The 15,926-nt window shown below is 41.0% G+C and overlaps 2 protein-coding genes across 3 annotated transcripts; both read left to right on the forward strand.

Annotated features, from left to right (window-relative positions):
• The first annotated feature begins 782 nt into the window (after positions 1 to 782).
• Positions 783 to 4,048, forward strand: LOC120060700 (guanylyl cyclase-activating protein 2-like). Its single transcript, XM_039010100.1, has 4 exons — positions 783 to 2,443; positions 2,617 to 2,766; positions 2,888 to 3,002; positions 3,310 to 4,048. Exons 1-4 carry the CDS (start codon positions 2,240 to 2,242, stop codon positions 3,459 to 3,461), a joined length of 621 nt encoding a protein of 206 aa, XP_038866028.1. The 5' UTR covers positions 783 to 2,239; the 3' UTR covers positions 3,462 to 4,048.
• Positions 4,049 to 5,233: 1,185 nt separating this feature from the next.
• Positions 5,234 to 7,972, forward strand: LOC120060701 (ADP-ribose glycohydrolase OARD1-like). 2 transcript variants are annotated; one of them, XM_039010101.1, is made up of 6 exons: positions 5,234 to 5,530; positions 5,704 to 5,766; positions 6,379 to 6,544; positions 6,711 to 6,769; positions 6,856 to 6,968; positions 7,084 to 7,972. In XM_039010101.1, the coding sequence occupies exons 2-6, from the start codon at positions 5,719 to 5,721 to the stop codon at positions 7,217 to 7,219; spliced, it is 522 nt and encodes a 173-aa protein (XP_038866029.1). In that variant the 5' UTR covers positions 5,234 to 5,530; positions 5,704 to 5,718; the 3' UTR covers positions 7,220 to 7,972. The 2 variants fall into 2 exon arrangements, with proteins under 2 accessions (XP_038866029.1, XP_038866030.1); XM_039010102.1 differs by lacking the exon at positions 5,234 to 5,530 and having other exon boundaries at positions 6,386 to 6,544.
• Positions 7,973 to 15,926: the final 7,954 nt, after the last annotated feature.

A 15,926-nucleotide genomic window follows, 5' to 3' on the forward strand; every position in this document is an offset into this window, starting at 1 on the left:
ATATATCCATTGATTCTTGAAGAATATAACTTATAAATGCCTCATGAGCTTAGTTCAACTATCACACCATGAAAACCCAAAATATAAGCTGCTTTTCCTCCAATGTTTGTAAACATTGTAAATGTAAACAAACACTGTATAGCCTCATAACATGGTTAAAACAATAATGTTGATATCATGGATGGTCAGTCCTTGCATCCATAGCTCTGTCTATTAATCTGAGAGTGGTTACATTTCTCCAGGCCCATCCCGCCTCTTTTGGTAAAAAACTGAGGGGCGATCATTTTACTATTGTTTCATCTGTGGATTTGCCCTTTAAACAGCTGCACATTATAAAGATATCAACCAGTCACCAACAAAAAGTTAAACAATCGGCCTAAAGCAAACATTTTTCACATGTAAATAGTACTTTTCAGTAGTGCTCAAAGCATGCCATTTCATGAGCGGCGCATTTATTTTTCAACTCTAATCAATGAGCCCAATCAGTCCTGCATGACAACAAAATCCTAAACAACAGTGTAGGGCTGGCTAATAAGTCCTTTGTTTTGGGGTTATGCTCAGGTAAAACAATTTTGCTAGTCTATACTTCCATATTTCCAAGTCCTATTCTTGAAGATCAAGGGGTAAAACATGACTGGAATTCTGATAGACTTTGTTTTATAATGTAAAAATATAATTTAATTGTATTATTATATGTCGTAGAAAGCGATGAGTTAGAAGAAGCCTACATCACCAACCCCTAAAGTAAAATGTAACATCCATATATGGCCAGCTATGTAAACTTTAACATTGATTTATCCTGCAATAGATCTGGTTCAATTGGTAACACACATGCTTGTCTTCTTTTAATGCTTCGTAAGGGGAAAGTAATCAAAGTAACTGCATGTTATCAGATTGCGTTACTGAGTTTGGTTTATCCAAAAGTTATGTTACGGATTACAATTTTGGACAGGTAACTGTAACAGATTACATTTAGAAAGTAACCTACTGTGTGTAGTGCTAGGGCAAAAAAAACAATGTGCATCCAGGGGAGGCCCCAGGACCGACTTTGGGAAACCTTGACCTACTTGACAAAACTGATCTGCTTAAAGATGCTCATGGACTTCATATTTCACCAGGGAATTTACTGGGTCTTGCCTGTATATGACTCAATGTACAGGTAACTGTCAAAATAAAGGAAACACTTGAGTAAATGAGGGATACAAAGTATAATGAAAGCAGGTGCTTCCACACAGGTGTGGTTCCTGAGTTAATTAAGTAATTCATGTCTCATCATGCTTGGGGGATGTGTAAAATTTCCCAGTTGTCCATTATTTTGGCTACCCTGGCTAGAATAGGGAAGGGGAAGAGGATATGTAATCAGTTGCACAACTGAATGCATTCAACCGAAATGTGTCTTCTGCATTTAACCCATTCCATCTGAATCAGAAGTGACATTATGGGCCAGTTTCCTAGACCCAGATTAAACCTCGCCATGGAGGGAGAAAAAAATCTAAATTGATAGTTTCCATTGAAAGTACCTTTTAGTCCAGGACTAAACTTAATCTGGGTCTGGGAAACTGGTCCTTTACCTTTTCTTTCCGGTGATCAATTTCCTCATGTTACCCTGATGTCAAGTCAACGGCTCTTCCTTTTAGGTTTATAGTAGTCTACAATACCAGTTCAGTTAGCAGTTTGAAACATCTTTATACCTATTATTTTGTTCAGCACCTGTCTGTTGCAGTAGTTCTAGCAGCTCACTTGCCTTGGACTGACAGGATTTCCCATACTGACCCTTGAGCAATATTTAGGAGATGGACAAAGGCAAATCTGCTCATGATCTCACTATGAACTAATTGACCCAGACAGTGGGTATGTATTCCTAATCCCTTGTGTCATGTGATCCACAACAGTCCTTGCCCAGTCTCTACCCTCAGTGCAGCATTGGCAGACCAGGGGTAATACTAACTCACTGTTTCTGTTGCACTATTTTTGTTTATGTATGGAAACATAGCATTTTTCTTTAGTAATAGTACAGACACAGTGGATGGATTCAAAAGGTGCAGTTGTGATGGTAATGGGGACATAGTTGGAATAATATTTTTTTGTGTGGAGCATCTAAAGAGTAGAGCTACACCACTGACTGACAGACAACTTTAAATCATGAGTGACAACCTCTTCAAGTAAGGAGTCCAATAAAAAATGAGACAATACCTTAAACTAAAGAGGCTCTTCAAAGTATTTGACTACTATTTCCGTGATGGGTCAGCGACTGAGTGAGGAGAGTGACTCAGACCAGGAAATTGATGTTGCAGAGCTGCAGGAGTGGTATAAGAAGTTTGTGGTGGAGTGCCCAAGTGGAACACTCTATATGCACGAGTTCAAGAGCTTCTTCGGCGTTACTAACAACAAGGAGGCAGCGGATTATATTGAGAATATGTTCCGCGCCTTCGACAAGAACGGAGTGAGTAGCATACAGATTACAGTAATCTGATGGGGGGCCTTTGAGGGCCACAGTGTCCACATGTGGTCCTTCAAGTGATAACTGTTGAACACCTTTTCTCTTCATTTCAGTATTTATTGATGAGTATCATTTCAATCTGTTATGATTTCCCCCCCCCCCCCCCCCCTTTGCAGGACAACACAATTGATTTTCTAGAGTATGTTGCAGCCCTTAACCTGGTCTTGAGGGGCAAGTTGGAACATAAACTGAAGTGGACTTTTAAAATGTACGACAAAGATGGAAGTGGCTGCATTGACAAGATAGAGCTGCTGGAGATTGTAGAGGTAACAACCAACATTTTCCAGTCGTTGAAAGATTAGTGTATGATTAAATAAAATATAGTATTTCTATAGACATGTACAGTATACATATGGGATATAATTCCAAAATGTTATCTTCTCTCAGTCCATCTACCGACTAAAGAAAGCCTGTCATGGAGAACTGGATTCAGAGTGTAACCTCCTGACCCCAGATCAAGTGGTTGACAGAATATTCGAACTGGTGGATGAAAACGGAGATGGTGAGGATGTTTTCTTTACCCCCTTACTGTTCTCTGACAGTTTGATCTGTGCTTTTAATAATTTAATGATTTAACGGGTTCTCACTGTGATTTCCATGTCGTTATGACTGTGTGTAACACACACAGACATATACAGTATATGCCATTTAGCAGGCTCTTCTATCCAAAGCGACTTAGTCATTAATGGGTGTAACACATTCCAGAGTATTTTGAAAATTGGACCATGGGTGAGTAATGTTTTTCCTTCGGTGTATGTGTTTTGGTTTCACTAGTTAATGGGTAATGCTAACTATCTCTCCTCCGTCAGGGGAGCTGTCTTTGGATGAGTTCATTGACGGGGCCAGGAAAGACAAGTGGGTGATGAAGATGCTGCAAATGGATGTCAACCCTGGGGACTGGATCAATGAACGGCGACGTAAGAGCTCTGGAGTGAGCTCTGAAGCTGGACCTCTGCAATAAGTTTCTGGACTACTTTCAATCAAAAGTTGAATCCATCTACCAGCAGCTTCAGCTATCCTGTGCCGGCAGACACTACCACCATGCCCACGTGGACTCTTGTCCAGAGGGGGAAATCACTGCTCTAATAACTCTCCTTCTCTCCCCATAAACAGCAAATAACACACCATTTTCTTTTGAAATCCCTAATGTGTACATATCAATGTGTTTCTGTTTGCCCTGATGGTTGTGTGTGTTCCACTACTCATGATTGCATTTTGTATGTGCAGGCTACAGTGAAAGGGACCAGTTTTCTCCATCTCATTATGATTGAAAGACATCATGCAGAGGCAGATCGTAGAGTTTATTTTGCAATTATGTTTTGCTGGTAAACAAAGCATCCATCCGATTTTGGGGCTTATACTTGATGAGGTTTCAATAGAGCTGACAATATAGTACACCGGTAGCAGTCTTATTACATTTCTGGCACCATTTTTAAATCTTTAGAACTTTAGGGCACCGCCTCTCTTTTTGTGTGTGTTGAACTTGAAATCCATATTCATTGAACAGTAAATGTGTATGAAGTTGCATAATAAACACCTAGCCCAATATTGGACTAAAAGAAGTGTAACGTTACTCCTTAGTCCAAGGACCTTACATGTTCTGTTTAAAGGGCGAATTGGCTCTGGAAGCCAAAACAGCCAAATACACCATCTAAAAGTGAATCGATTCTCAATTGCGGTACGGTTCTAAAAAAATAACCCTCTACTTTCATATCACATTAAACAAATGCAAAATACACATGCACTTACTGTAAACTGTTTTAAAACAGTTACAGCCAACAATATTTCAGTGACAACACGTTTGTGGGCTCCCCACACAGGTATTCGGAGATGCAGACAGCTAATTGGCACAGGTAGTCCACACTGTCTTCTATCGGTTTTCCATAAACAAGCGCTGTAACATGGAAATATGGCTGTGTGGAAACCCTAACCCTATAATTAAAGGTGTGTATCAATTTAACGTTTAAATTATTATTTTTCGCTAATATGAAAGATATGGTCCTTATGCTTCCAAAACCCATACCACAAGTGATGCGTGTTAATGTTCAGACCGAGTGTTGCGGCTATTAACAAAACTTCCCCATACAGAAGACGCCTTCATCCAACGACTTATGTGTATGCCTAATGTAATGTAACTGAGTGATCAAGGGCTAATTATAAACTGGGTGGTTCGAGCTTTGAATGCTGATTGGCTGACAGCTGTGGTATATCATACCGTAAACCATTGTTATGACAAAACATTTATTTTGACTTCTCTAATTACATTGGTAACCAGTTTATAATAGCAATAAGGTAACCTTCGGGGGTTTGCGGTGTTTGGCAAATATACCACAGCTAGGGCTGTATCCAGGCACTCTGCATTGCGCATAAGAACAGCCCTTAGCCATGGTATCATATACCACACCCCTCGGGCCTTACTGATTAAATAAACACCCATGTTGACCTATTGTATGGAATGTAAGCCTATTATATAGCCCTGGCCCCTGACTAAATGCACTATCCAATTAATGCCTATTTCAAAGCAACTGGAAACTCGGAAAAATACGAGGTCAAATCATGACGTCAGTGATCATCAGGTCGGAAAGTCGGAGTTCTAGAAAGAGGCCCGAATTCCCAGTTGATTTTTCCCAGTCGGAGCTCGTTTTTTTCCCGAGTTCCCAGTTCTTTTGAACGCGGTATCAGCGTAGCTCGTGGCTACATCATCACTATATCATAAAATAACCTGATAATATTGAAATCTTATGCCACGTTCAAGTACTAGTTGAATCTATGAAACTCAGAAATGTCCGACTTTTTATGACAGTATTCACTTTCAGCATTGATGGTGGAGGTACTGGAGCACGAGCATAATGGACCTCTAGCTCCTCCTACCTTTGATATGAAATGATTGGATAGGTTTAAGCAGTTTCGCCTTGGATATGCTGGGACGAATTCCCATCTGTGACACAAAGAGGAAGTCGATTGCTAGCTGATAATGTCCGCATTTTGGTTAAATTGAAAGAGAAACTGAACGACTTTGACGCTAGCTCAGTAAGTTGCTAAATTAAGAAAAATACATCAAAGCTAGCCTTATGCAATAGTCAGCCAAATGTGCTTGTTGTAGTGCTAGCTAATACTGCAGGTTCAAATAATCAAATGCACTTTCATTTAGCTTGCATTTTAACAACAATTGCCTATCCCTCCCTCTACTTGGTTGATTACAGTTTACCTGTCGTATAATGTCAACTGTATCTGAAGAGCCAGTGAGCTCTATTGACAAATATAAGGTAAGTGGCCATCATAAAAACACCAAAATTAGCCAGAATAGATTTCGAGCCTACGCCTTCTTACAGCGGCACTGGGTCTGACCGGCTTCTTGTTTAGATTGAAACCACAGAGCCAGCGCGAGAAATGGCTCGGAAAATGTACCTCAATCCAGGAATGAGAAATGCATTGTACTCTGAATTGGCCTATTATCCCAAATGTTACACCAAGAAGATTGAACGACTTCTAGTGTTTTAGAAGTCGTTCAATCTTATTTATGTAGCAGTTGGGACAATTCGGAGTACAACACATTTGTCATCCCTGGAGTGAGGTACGTGTTCCTATCGTGCTGGCTCCGCGTTATCTTCTAAACAGGAAGCCTGTCTAACCCCAGCTGTAAGCAAGCGTATGGTCGGAATCTGTCTAGAAACCACCATATTTAGCTAGTAGGTAATGCCGGCATACCGTTGAATGGCATTTAAACAATGCCCATATTATGTTGTTACAGTCCTACTTAGCAAGCTAACTACTTATCTGGAGCTAAGGTAAAGGACAGAGGTTAGAAAGTCTTTGGTATAACTAGCTATGTACTTGATGTCTCGTCATATGGTGTAATGCTGCCCTCTCATGGCCAGAATGCAGAAGGCGGCTGGAGCCTGCGTCATGTGAAGGGGGACCTGTTCTCCTGTCGTGAAGATGAGGTCCTGGCCCATTGTATCAGCGAGGACTGTCGCATGGGGGCTGGCATCGCTGTCAAATTCAAGAAACAATTTAGTGGAGTAGATGAGCTGAAGAAACAGAGTGAGTCCTGTGTATTCATGTTTGTTATTATGCACTCTGCATTCTATGGAAGTCTGTTGTGATGTGCCATTTTCACTTCAAAGTTCGCACTACAGATAGAAGGCATAGTTTATATCATAAGCCAATGTCATTGATCAAGATCACTGTCTACTGGTTTTTACTTCAGAGAAGGTGCCAGGGCAATGTGCTGTACTGAAAAGAAACAAGCGTTTTGTGTACTACCTGGTAAGATGCTTAGCGCTATATAACAACCAACTAAAACATATAAAGCCTTTTATTTTGTGATCTTTTGTGGTGTCTCTGTCTTACAGATTACAAAAAAAAAATACAGCCACAAACCTACCTATGACAACCTACGGCAGAGCCTCGAGGACATGAAGTCTCATTGCTTACAAAATGGAGTAACTGGAATATCAATGCCTCGGTTTGTATAAATACATTCTACACAAAAAAATCACCATTATGTTGACATTTAATTAATTTGCATATTGTTGGTATGCTGACTCAACTTCCAATTTACCTATCCTTCTATTATACAGCATCGGCTGTGGCCTTGATCGACTGAGTTGGGATAAAGTGGAGGAGATGCTTGAGCAGGTATTCCAGCCCACAGATATAAGTATCACTGTGTATACTCTCCCTGTAAAACCCACAGGGAAACCAAGTTTCCATTGATGTTCTGTACACCAAAGTAAATCATGTTTCAGGGACATTTGTTATGGTTATATTCTCTATCACCTTTTGTCATAGGCTCCAAGCCTGTGTTTTTCAACTCTTATGACAATGGATTGTGTTTGAAATCAAACTCGGACCATATCGTGCTGATTGACACAGCGTGTATATTTCATTGCCAAGTTTACTCAGCATACGGATATGCACCTGTGCAAAGTTTGCTGAAATGTTTACTTTCAAAAGTTAATATATTAAATCACAAAATATAGCACATTACTTTAAGAATCATATCCTTTACCGTCTAATCTTTATTTTACCCCTGTGTTTGATGGTTCTCTGAAATTACAAGTGCATATTTTGATGTTAATTATGACCCTTTAGTAGAGCTATTCTCCACCAGATGGGGGCACCAATTATAGTTTTCTCCACATGGCTTCTGTGGTGTGATCTATACAGATTTGTCTGATGCTGTAAATACCCTGTAATGTGCTCATGTAAGGCCTAGAACTTCTACCACCAAGAGACATCTTTATATCTGGAACACCAGTGCAATAACTACAAAGTGGGAAAACTGAAGAAGTGTAATATTCTAAACTTGTATATTTCTAAAATATTGTAGACAGAATATTCACAGTTAAATGAAGACTTGTTCCCTTTTAAAAATGTGTTAAGCTTTTTATTTGTACCTTACATGAGCATGACTTATGAAAACTAGATTGTTATTTTGCAGTAATAAAATCAAATGTGTTGTATACATTTCGCTGAACCTGTGGTTCTTATAATTTGTATATATGTTTAGATTGACTGTCCAGTGTAAATGGTGTTACGTCATCTATCGATCACATTCACCTTATGACTAAATGTATCAATATCACCCGTCATACCATACAGGAGGACAGGTGATCTGAAAAAATACATTTAGTCATTCCTAATACCCATCTCTTCATCTACTGACTAGGGCTGTGCATCAGGCTTTGCTCATGAGTCACAAGCTTGATGCTGCGGACTCTGAACGCTACCTTTTAATGTGATTCTAATGCTATGACCATCACAAAAGACTTAGCGGGGTGCAGCTGCGGCAGATATGGCCACGGTATTGTATGATGTAATGTTGATCTTGAGTGTATTGTACTGTAAAAGCAGCTGAAAGACGATGCCGGCGCCAGATGTAAGGGAGGGTGGGGGAAGGGTATAGGGAATCTGACACCACAAAGTCAAACCCACAGAACCATTTTATGTTTAAGCCCTCCAGTACATCAAGCCCTCTACAACATGAAACTTGAGTCGAATGCACACACAATCAGCCATCCTTTCGCTGGATTGCCTGTAGTTATATTACTTGAAAGGAATAGCATATTTTGCCATTTACAATGACTATAAACCAAAATATGTTTATGATAACGCGAGCGTACAATAGTTAGCTAGACAGTGTACAGTCTGACAGGTCTTCTAGTGAAAAGACAGCAGTAGCCTGCTGCCTGGCTTTGCCCCCACCTACTCCCCATGCCTTCTGGGGCACCTTCAATAATTCATGAGGAAAATGCATTTGTCACTGGGTACACTGCGGCTACCTTGATTCCTCAATTCCTGGCTGGATGTCTTTCGGGCATCACTGCATTTGACCCCTCCTCCTCCCATCCCCCTAACATAGCAATTAGACTGTACTCAGCAGCGAGCCCTGGGAAGTCTCCCTTTTATCTGGCCTGAGCCTCCTGACACATCACTGTACTGCATAGGTCCATCACACACTGCAGAAATGTAGTGGTCGTCTTTGCTTGTGTCTCAAAAATCCTAACCATGGAAATACACTGAATCCTAGCTCGGCGTGCCTGTGTTTGTCCTATAGCAGCTCACTGATTTGCTACTTTCCTTAGTTCTCCCTCCTAACACTCACTCTGTTTCTCTCATGTCCTTCCTCCCTTCCCTTCTTTTTTACGCTCTGTGTATGAATCTGTAGAGCTCGGCACTCTTGTCCACTTTAGAGAAAAGAAGAGCTTGGCGGGAGCGGTCCTGATGCACTGTGAAACTACCCCCTCCCAATTAAAGCAAAGCACTTATGTTATTGAAGGGCAGCTTAGCCAATGAGGTGGCGATACAGGCTGATACAGCATTAAAAAAAAGCAGCAGAACGAGTGAAGAAAAAACTGCTGTGTGTGTGTAGTTTTTATCCCTCCCCGGAGCTGATTTGTATTAATCTACTGTAGTAATCCATTAGGGTGTGTGTGGATGTGAGGCAAGAGTCCACAGTGTTCTAGAACTATGCACTAGTCCATTATTCTAACACTGGAAACAAGAGAAAGTAATTATTGAAGGAATATTCATTCTCTTTATTTCTATCTATCTCAGTGCCCTGAAGCTTCTAGAGACGTTTGCCCTGAGGAGGAAGAGACCCAGCACACAAGGTAAACTGCTTTTCACATCTACTGTTGGGCTGGTGGGATGCTTTTGAAGTTCTTTTTTTTCTGATATAATTATAATGACATATTGTAGCTAATTCATTGATAATTCATTTAGAGATTTTTTAATTTGTAAATGTTTACATAATTGAGACTTTACAGGGAAGGAGAGAGAAGGCTAGAGCGGGACTCTGATGCTCCAAGCCAAGTTACTCTCTGTGCGCACGGTTGTCAAGTGCAACAGTATCCCATTTCAGTCTATAGATAGTGGAGCTTCCCCAGACCCCAGCATCTTGCTGACATGGGGCAGGGGGACTTAACATAGCCATGCAGTTTTCATGAATTCAGAGCAAACTTGAAGTTTCCTGGGACAAGGCATTTATGTAAATTTTTAATTTTGATGTTGATGGTTTAAATGAGAGGTCAGGTGGACAGGTGCATCATTTCACGGTGAAACAAATGTACTGCATAATGATAATCCCAAAAGGGGACGATGTGCACACTCGTATGTGTGGACTCTCATTTTGTGTGCAGCTGTATGTGAATACTCTGTAATATGATGCATGCATTTGGGTTGCTTAGATAACACATGCATTCGGAATGGTGTGTAGAGATTGATCTGTCTTAATTAGAAATGGTGTGCAGAGATTGATCTGTCTTAATTAGAAATGGTGTGTAGAGATTGATCTGTCTTAATTAGGAATGGTGTGTAGAGATTGATCTGTCTTAATTAGAAATGGTGTGTAGAGATTGATCTGTCTTAATTAGAAATGGTGTGTCGAGATTGATCTGTCTTAATTAGGAATGGTGTGTAGAGAACTTGATAGGTCACTGGGGCTCAGTCTGTGCCTGCAGCCCCAGTGAACTATCTCACAGAGAGGGTATGCAGGGCTGGAGGAATCTCCTTCCATGGAAAGAGGAGGGTTTCTCTCTCACCCCTCAGTGGTCACACAGTAGGAACCGCAGAGGAAAGTGAAGGCTAAGGGCATTTTAAAGATTTTATGAAGGGCTACTGGACACAACGCAATCTAACAGACAGATGGGTATTTTCAATATAAATATATCTTTTCTTGCGGCTTATATGAGGCGTATTTACACTTTTCTATTTTGCTCATTGTGATGTCATTTGATGTGATTATGACCTTGACATTTTTCTGTTTGAATAATTTACAGCGGCCAGCAGTAGGCGCTGTTTCTTTAATCTGTAGCCTATCTAAAAGATTTGCGACGTTTCTAATAAGATAGTACTGTATCTTTATAGATAGTACTGTAAAATGAGTGAAGATGATCTTTTAGTGATTTGCTGTTTATTTTTAGGGGCAGCTCTGCTCTCCACAGTTGTAGGCTATTTACTCAATCTGGAAACCAGGTTCAGTATTAGTTTGGGAGAGTAGTGTGAAGAATCTGTGTTTGTAAAGGATTTACAGACCATGTCCTCTTTCTGTCATTGAAAAGGATACTCCCACTCAGTAGGCAGGACAGGAGGAAAGCTAGGGGGGGTTGGGGACCCATCCTCTCCTGACCAGAGCTGCTGACCCCTAGATCCTTGCTCTATAGTAGTCTGACCCAATCTCCCAGAGACACGATAGCAGCTTTGTGAGCATATCCACTATACCGTGGCAGTTGTGGACCAAAAAGGGAAAAACCCACTTTATTATTCATGTCTCTCTGCCTTTTGTGAGCATGGTGGCTCTTTCTCTGAGAGACTGCAAAGCTGTTTTAGTGTGTCCCATCCTCAATATTTCAAACCAATGTTTTTTTTATTTTTAACTACACCACACACACTGTAGCACTGCCATCTTAGTACCGTAGTGATAGACGATGAGTAGTACTTCCCCAATTCTGTGAGCGACTTCAGCAACTATCACATCCCTTCCTGTGCTTGCAAGTGGCCACAATGAATCACACATTAAAACACAGTCAGAACAATCATATTCAAATAAAATCATAACCATGCCGATTCTGGAGTAGGCCTACTACTGCGTAGCCTAGACTCAGTGAGTTTAACATACATTTTTCAAAAATAACCAAACTATTCATAATAGGCTTAGATTTTGCATTCTGGAAAATTAGTAATTTATGAACTAATGTATATTTTTCAGATGAGGTAAATGATTATGCCAACAACACTTTAATGATCATTGACACCCATGGAATTATGGAAGACTGTTCCTCTTCACATTATCCTGGGGATGAGGTTGAGAGACTCCCAGCAGGGTAGAGACATCACGCTGAGGAAGACACTGAGATAGCACTGCTGAGAAAACCCAGCTGCTAATAGCAACGCTGCAATGAAACACCTCTCTGTGTCCAAGTATTAGCTGCTGTCCTCTATAAGACTGAAATTATGAGAAGTTGAGAACCACTGAAGTCTGAAGGAGCCTAAAAAGTACTTATATAGAATTAGCATAGCGGGATTTGAAACAGTGGATATCTCGCTGTTGGCTAGAATCATTTGAGTATTGTAATCAGGATAGAACAGCTAGTGGAAGGACTGGAATCAGGGTGGTCTTCAGTCAGAGGACCAATCACAGCAGCTGAAGGATAGAACCTGACTGTTGAATGAAATAGTATGGCACTTTACTATCCAATCACTCCTATGAAAGAGACAGATCATGAATAAGGTCATGAAAAATCAGACATGTCCTGTGATATACAATGCATTCGGAAAGTATTCAGACCCCTTGACTTTTCCCACATTTTGTTACGTTACAGCCTTTTTCTGAAATTGATGAGAAAAAAACCAATTTCATCCATCTTCACACAATACCCCATAATGACAAAGCAAAAACAGATTTTTAGACATTTTTGCACATCTAGAAATTTTTTAAAACAGAAATATCACATTTCCATAAGTATTCAGACCCTTTACTCTTTGTTGAAGCACCTTTGGCAGCGATTACAGCCTTGAGTCTTCTTAGGTATGACGCTACAAGCTTGGCACACCTGTATTTTGGGAGTTTCTCCCATTCTTCTCTGCAGATCCTCTCAAGCTCTGTCAGGTTGGATGGGGAATGGTATCTGCACAGCTTTTTTCAGGTCTCTCTAGAGATGTTCGTTCGGGTTCAAGTCCGGGCTCTGGCTGGGTCACTCAAGGACTTGTCCCGAAGCCACTCCTGCGTTGTCTTCCCCAGAGCTGTGCCTCGACACAATCCTGTCTCGGAGCTCTACGGACAATTCCTTCGACCTCATGGCTTAGTTTTTGCTCTGACATGCACTGTCAACTCTGGGACCTTATATAGACATGTCATATATAAATCATGTCCAATCAATTGAATTTACCACAGATGGACTCCAATCAAGTTGTAGAAACATCACAAAGATGATCAATGGAAACAGGATGCATCTGAGCTGAATTTCGAGTCTCATTGCAAAGGGTCTGAATACTAATATAACATTGTGTTTCTGTTTTTAGTTTTTAATGCATTTACAAAAATGTCTAAACCTGTTTTCGCTTCTGTCATTATGAGGTATTGTGTGTTGATTGATGACAGAAAAAATATATTTAATCCGTTTTAGAATAAGGCTGTAACGTAACAAAATGTGGAAAATGTGAAGAGAACTGAATACTTTCCGAATACACTGTAACAAATGAGATTTTAATGTTTTTGTTACCATCAGGTCATTGAAGGTAATGAGAAATAAGTCTCATTTAAAACATTTGAATTCCATTGTTTTGATTTGAGACATTATGTGTTCATTCTTTTAGAAGCTTTGGACTTTTGGGTTAATAGATCATTGGGTTCACCTCTGCAGGAATACAATCCCTTGTACCCATTGAGTGTATAGCACCTCAGGAAGAGGCAGATCAGAAGAAGTGTCAGGAGTCTTGTCATTGCTCATCCTCTCGGTGTGACACCCCCTGTCCCAGATTGTGTGACACGGGGTGTTTAGTGCGCCCCTGTTACTGATGGCGAAGGCGATATAGCGGAGCCAACACTGCTGTCACCCTGACACCACAGTTAGCAGAGTGCTTAGCTCCGCATGTCAGCCAATTCTGCACTGTGAGCATTCCACCAAACCAAACTCAAAACTCTATTAGAATTGGATTACATTAAAACAACTACAGAGAGGAACTGAATGGACTGAAATGGAGCCAGAGCTTTATAATGAGAAAATATAAGGCTTTGAATGGATAAAATGATATGCAGAAGGGCACAATGAATATTCACAGAAGTTATCCAGCCCTTCTGTATTGCTACCACTGAGAAAGAATACAGGAGACAGTAGAGGGAAATAGAGGACATACCAAATGATTAAGGTGAACATTCCTTCCTTGATGAAGTGTCACCCTGAAAAATACACTTGCGTGCGGGAGGAGAGGAGAGAACGGTACGGTTGTGCATTGCTAGCAACCAAGACCAGGGCACCTCATCACACACCCCGTGGAAATGTGTGCTCAAAGTGAGCATGAGAATAGGATAGAAAGTGAGTGATGGAGGAAAGACAAAAATAGAGGGGATTATTAGGAAGAAAATAAAAAAGATGGGAGAGGAAGGGGACGTAAAAGGCAAGTGAAAAGAGATGGAGAATAAGGGAGACAGATGATGAGAGGAAAGAGCGGAGCGGATGTATATGAGGGAGAGAGAGAGAGAGTGGTTGTGCGGTACAAAGCTTGGAGCACTGCAGCACATTGCAGTGCCCAGCCCCCGCTGTGTTCTTGCCATCCGGTTCCATGCACTGAAAAGACCCCTGCAGCAGAGCGACATAGAGGGCTGCCTGCCTGCTGACGAACAGCACAGAAACCAAAAAAGCATGAACACAATTGTTCTTTCCACTTGACCTGATATATGTCTTTCTGTTATGCTGATTCTGGGGTACTTGAAGTGTGCTATTGAATGTTCAGAGCAAAGAGTTGAATGGACAATACAGGGCAATTAATCTCATGTTAAGGCTTTCCTGGATTATATAAACCTATAAATACTACACATTCAGTTCTGCCCAATTTGACCTGGTATATTCAGTCATGGGATTGTAATTTATTTCACTGTACAAGCATACTGTAACCATATCAGACCATGCCAAATGTGGCCAATAACCCCAGTACAGCTGTATGGTACATAATCTTTCTCCCACCTCCATGTTTCTCCCATTAGGAGCATTTGCACACATCACATGCTTTTGTCCCTGGGTAGGCTAGCCTAATGCCCTGGCAAATAAAGCCAGCTCCCTTATGGGACATGTTGAAATGACAACAACGGAGAGACAAACACATGACCAGAAATCATTTGTGTTTGTCTCATATCAGTCTGATGCTTTGTTGATGTGCTTTGTTCATTTGGCTTTTTAGTTCTGTTTACACCGAGCCCAGTGGTCAACTTTCCATTCTAGACACTAATGCATTTTGAATTAAAACAGGTTAAGCCTAACTATGGGATGCCTTGTCCAGAAAACCACTAGACACACGGTTGAGATACAGGACAGAGCTAATCCAGGAAATTGAAGATCCAAGTTATTTCTGCTTCCTCAAACAGTTGTTATGTTTCCATCCCACTGTCTGCCTTTGGGGCAGTGGCTGAGGCATGAGAGGTTTATCTGCTGTATTTGATCTTAGTTACTATCATGTTGATCTAATGTTGTAGTAGCTGACTGACTGTGTATTTGGTGGTGTTTAGAGTTATTAGTTCCCCTGAGGGGTTTGATGTTCAATCAGTGTTCCTCTATTTGAAGAGGGCTTGAGTCTGCTATGCCCAGCTGGGTGAGTGTTTGGACTCTGAAGTTTGTTTCCCCACAGCACACCATGCTAAGCTTCTCATTTCAGCCGACTGTTTACCTGTTACCTCAGATTTACACTGAGTGTACAAAACATTAGGAACACCTTCCTAATATTGAGTTGCACCCCCTTTTGGCCTCAGAACAGCCTCAATTCATCATGGCATGGACACTGCAAGTTGTCAAAAGTGTTCCACAGGGATACTGGCCCATGTTGACTCCAATGCTTCCCACAGTTGTGTCAAGTTGGCTGGTGTCCTTTGGGTGGTGGACCATACTTGATACACACGGGAAACTGTTGAGCATGAAAACCCAGCAGTGTTGCAGTTCTTGACACACTCAAACCGGTGTGCCTGGCACCTACTACCATACCCCATTCAAAGGCACTTAAATATTTTGTCTTGCCCGTTCACCCTCTGAATGGCACACATACACAATCCACGTCTCAATTGTCTCAAGGCTTAAAAATCCTTCTTTAACCTGTCTCCTCCCCTTCATCTACACTGATTGAAGTGTATTTAACAAGTGACATCAATAAGGGATCATAGCTTTCACCTGGTCAGTCTATGTCATGGAAAGATCAGGTGTTCCTAATATTTTGT

Source organism: Salvelinus namaycush, chromosome 16, assembly GCF_016432855.1.
Source record: "Salvelinus namaycush isolate Seneca chromosome 16, SaNama_1.0, whole genome shotgun sequence".
Classification (NCBI taxonomy): Eukaryota; Metazoa; Chordata; class Actinopteri; order Salmoniformes; family Salmonidae; genus Salvelinus; species Salvelinus namaycush.